At 52.9% G+C, this 3,609-nt stretch overlaps 1 protein-coding gene across 1 annotated transcript in view; it reads right to left on the minus strand.

The window, feature by feature from the left end:
- Positions 1 to 3,609, minus strand: part of LOC102760711 (signal-regulatory protein beta-1) — a gene marked incomplete at its 3' end in the record, with an annotated part of 38,841 nt that overhangs the window by 24,197 nt on the left and 11,035 nt on the right. The window contains exon 2 of the mRNA XM_006758111.2: positions 2,689 to 3,042. Coding sequence (XP_006758174.2) covers positions 2,689 to 3,042 — 354 coding nt within the window. The remainder of the gene's footprint in view (positions 1 to 2,688; positions 3,043 to 3,609) is intronic.

Here is a 3,609-nt window from a genome sequence, read left to right on the forward strand (position 1 = left end):
TTCTGACCTCCTGCTGACTGGGGGTGCAGGGCCCTCTAGGAAATGCCCCCTCCTCACTCTCAGTCTGCAGAGACAGGGATGCTGCCCATGGTGGTGCTGGGGCTCAGCGACCCCTCTCTGCTCTGTCCAGGCCACTGTGCCAGGCGGCTGCTGCGACCGCTCAGTGAGGAAAACACCGTAAAGAAGGGAAAGGGCTTGTGGATGCTCCCATAGGAGAGCCATGTCCTGTAGGAATAGTTTCAGGCCTTATCATGGGACATTTCAGAATTTGTCTCATCTCAGTTGGGAAGCTGCACCTGCCTCCCACACAGGACTTTTTTTAAAAAATGTGTTTTTGTGCGGTGTGTGTGTGTGTGTGTGTGTGTGTGTGTGTGTGTGTATGTTTGTGTGAAGAACATAGCAATACATGATTCTAAGAAAAGGATCAGAGCCTGGCCAGTGTGGTTCAGTGGTTGAGCATCAAGACATGAACCAGGAGATCACTGTGGATTCTAGGTCAGGACACAATCCTGGGATGTGGGCTTCATCTCTGTAGGGGGTGTGCAGGAGGCAGCCGATCAATGATTCTCTCTCTATATGGATGTTTCTCTTTCTATCCTTCTCCTTTCTTCTCTAAAATCAATAAAAATATGTTTTTTAAAAACCAATGAAACAGAACTTTTAAAAAAAGAGGTGGAGCTTTCGCTACACTTTGACAAGCACAGTGGGGTGTTGCAGAGAGCAGAGGCCTCTGACCTCTCCCACCTCCTGCATTCTCAGCCAGGGCATCACCTGGGCAAGTAGCTCAGGGAAGGGGCAGGAGCTCTCTACCAAGAGGCAGCAGATCTGAGTGGTGATGGAGCCACTGACACCTGTGATGGCCTCGGCAAGGGACACACTGTTGGGCACTGTTGTAATACCTGGAAATTCAGGATAAAGCCAACTTCCCTGCCTGTGTCCAGAGGTTGTGGGGAGACCCCATTGCCACCATGTGTAGGAGGGGAATTTGTCAATACCCACACAAATTAAAATGTACACACCCTGTATCCTAGCAATGCCACTTCCCGTGAGCACCTCCCTCTAAAGTAGGGTGACCCATGCACAAGGGTATCCCCTGTGTCACTGTGTGAATAACCTAAGGCTGGGAACCACTCACATCCATCCAGAGAAGACAGTGAATGAAGGATGCTGTCTCCACAGGCTGGAGGGGAGGCAGCTGTTGAAGGAGGGGCAGCTCTAGGTGCTGATGTGGATGCTCGATTTGGGGCGATGTGGCTGGAGGCAGGGAGAGGTTCCCAATAACCTGGGCCTGAAAGTCTGAGTGTGAGGGGCATGTGAAGCTCTGGGTACCAGTGAACATAAGAGGTGCTGGCTCCCTGTTCAATTGTGTGCTGGAATGAGCTTTATTCAGTGCCTGCATTCACCAGGCTTTTGATGAAAGAGCATCTGTCTGAAGCAGGAAAAAGCCACTAAAATCAGATGGGGTTCTGGAACAACCTCCTCAGTCTCTGGCCATGTGACTTTTGGAAAAGCCACTGTCACCTTTTTTTTTCTTTTTTCTCAAACCCTTGTGTCGAGGGCTGACTTTCAATAGATCTCAGTGAGGGAGCTGCTCTGCTACATACGAAAACCCGACCCAGAAGCAGGTCGTCTACGAATGGTTTAGCGCCAGGTTCCCCACGAACATGCATTGCATGAAGGGCGTGGGGGCGGCCCCCTTTCCGGCTGCACCCCATTTCCCAGGACGAAGGGTTCTCTGCAGCCCCTGTCACCTTTTGACCTCAGGCGCCCCTCTGTACATGGGAGTCAGGCTGGATGGTGTAAAGGTCCCCACGTGCTCACAGTCCAGGATTCAGGATCCTGGGCCTCTGGTAAAACACCCTCAATGAGAACGGTGTTGCCTCAGTGGAATGACCCCCAAGTCACCAACATGGGGAGCTTCTTCCATGGGTGAGGGACATTCTGAGACGACCCAACTCTGCTTGGAGGTTTCATGACAGTGACTGGGATTCTGGAATAAAGGGGGGTTCCAGATAGACCCACAGTCATCGCCCACTTCTGGCCATCTCCTCCCAGCGGGGCTGCCAGAGTGAACAGTGAGTCTGGGCCTCTCAGGATTTCCTTCTCCTGTGATGTTTCTGAGGCTGAGATAAAGCAGCACCTTCTCTACTCCCTGCCCTCAGTGAGTTTCTCCCACTGGAGAGAAGGGAACGAACCTTCGAGGGAAATAGCTGTTGCCTGCTTTGTTCTGCAGCTGCCTCAGCACCCAGCGCAGAGCCTGGCTCACAGCAGGTGCTCAGTGGGTGTCACTAAGGAGGAGCCTCAGCCACATTAAGGGGAGCACTCCCTGGAGGCTGGTGAGGTCTGGCCTGCAGATGGGGTTGTGATGGGCAAGTCACTCAGACCTTCAGTTCCTCATCCCTGGCACCAAGGGGCTGGAAAGGATTGAAAGGCCAGGGCTGGGGAGCCAGACAAGTGGGGGTTCCAGACTTTTCCCACCACTGACCAGCCGTGGTGGCTGAGCAAATAGCATGACATCTCCAGGCCTCAGCTCTTTGATCTGCAGACGGGGTGAAATCAGACCATGAATCAGAACAGGACTATAAGCACCCACCTCTGCACCTGACTCTTAGTTGTTGCTTAAAGATAGAAGTCGTTCTTACTGACTGGTTGTCACACATGAGGGACAAAGGATCCCCCTGTACTCACCACTCACGGTGAGCTGAGTGCCTGCTCCAGACTTGAACTCCGTGTCATCACCTCCTCCTCTCCGGAATTTCACACAGTAGTAGGTCCCTGTGTCTGCTGGGGTGATGTTACTGATGCGGATGGAAAAGTCCATGTTGTCTCTCCTGGTGACGTCTGCAACCCATGTTACCCGGGGGGAGTGGCCTCCTTTGAGACTGTGGATTAACTCCCGGCCTGGCCCTGTCCCTCTGAACCAGCTGATGGGCCCCACGGGGGTCAGTGTGGTCACGGTGCAGCTCAGAGTGGCTGTCTCTCCGGCTGCGACGGACACTGACTTCTGAGGCTGAATCACCTGCAGCTCCTCACCTGCCCCTCCTGGAGGGAAGCACAGAGCAGGTATTTATTCACCATCTGGGAGCCTGTGGGCTCGGTCAGTATTTATCAACAACAGCTTTCATCGACCGAGTGCACACCCTGAGCAGGCCTTGAGCCCAGCACTTTGCACGTGTCATACATGTAACCCTCACAACCAACCTGTAGTGTAAGAGCCTATAACAAATGAGTAAACTGAGGCACAGAGAGGTAACATGATGTGGCAAAGAGAGGGTTTAAGTTTCCCCCATCAAGTGGGTCTGCTTGGTGCCAGCAATGGAGGGGGTGCGCTGGGCCTTTTCCTGCAACACTTGGCTGCCCAGCTGAGCGGAACGGCTCCTGGGGGTACCACCAGCAGCCTGAGGAGTTTGTCTCTGCCAGGGATGCTCTGGCAGCTATGGCTGGTCGTCTGATGACGAGGAAGTTAGTGCAGAGAAATAGGACATCCCTTGGAATAAGATTCATTTGCAGGGAACTGCAAAAGGGAAACCAGTTCTTGCAAAAGACTCATCAAATCTTTACCCAGTTTCATCCTTAACGTCTCTTGTTAAAGGGACTGGGTGGCACTTG

This window comes from Myotis davidii, unplaced genomic scaffold (genome assembly GCF_000327345.1).
Source record: "Myotis davidii unplaced genomic scaffold, ASM32734v1 scaffold32, whole genome shotgun sequence".
Classification (NCBI taxonomy): domain Eukaryota; kingdom Metazoa; phylum Chordata; class Mammalia; order Chiroptera; family Vespertilionidae; genus Myotis; species Myotis davidii.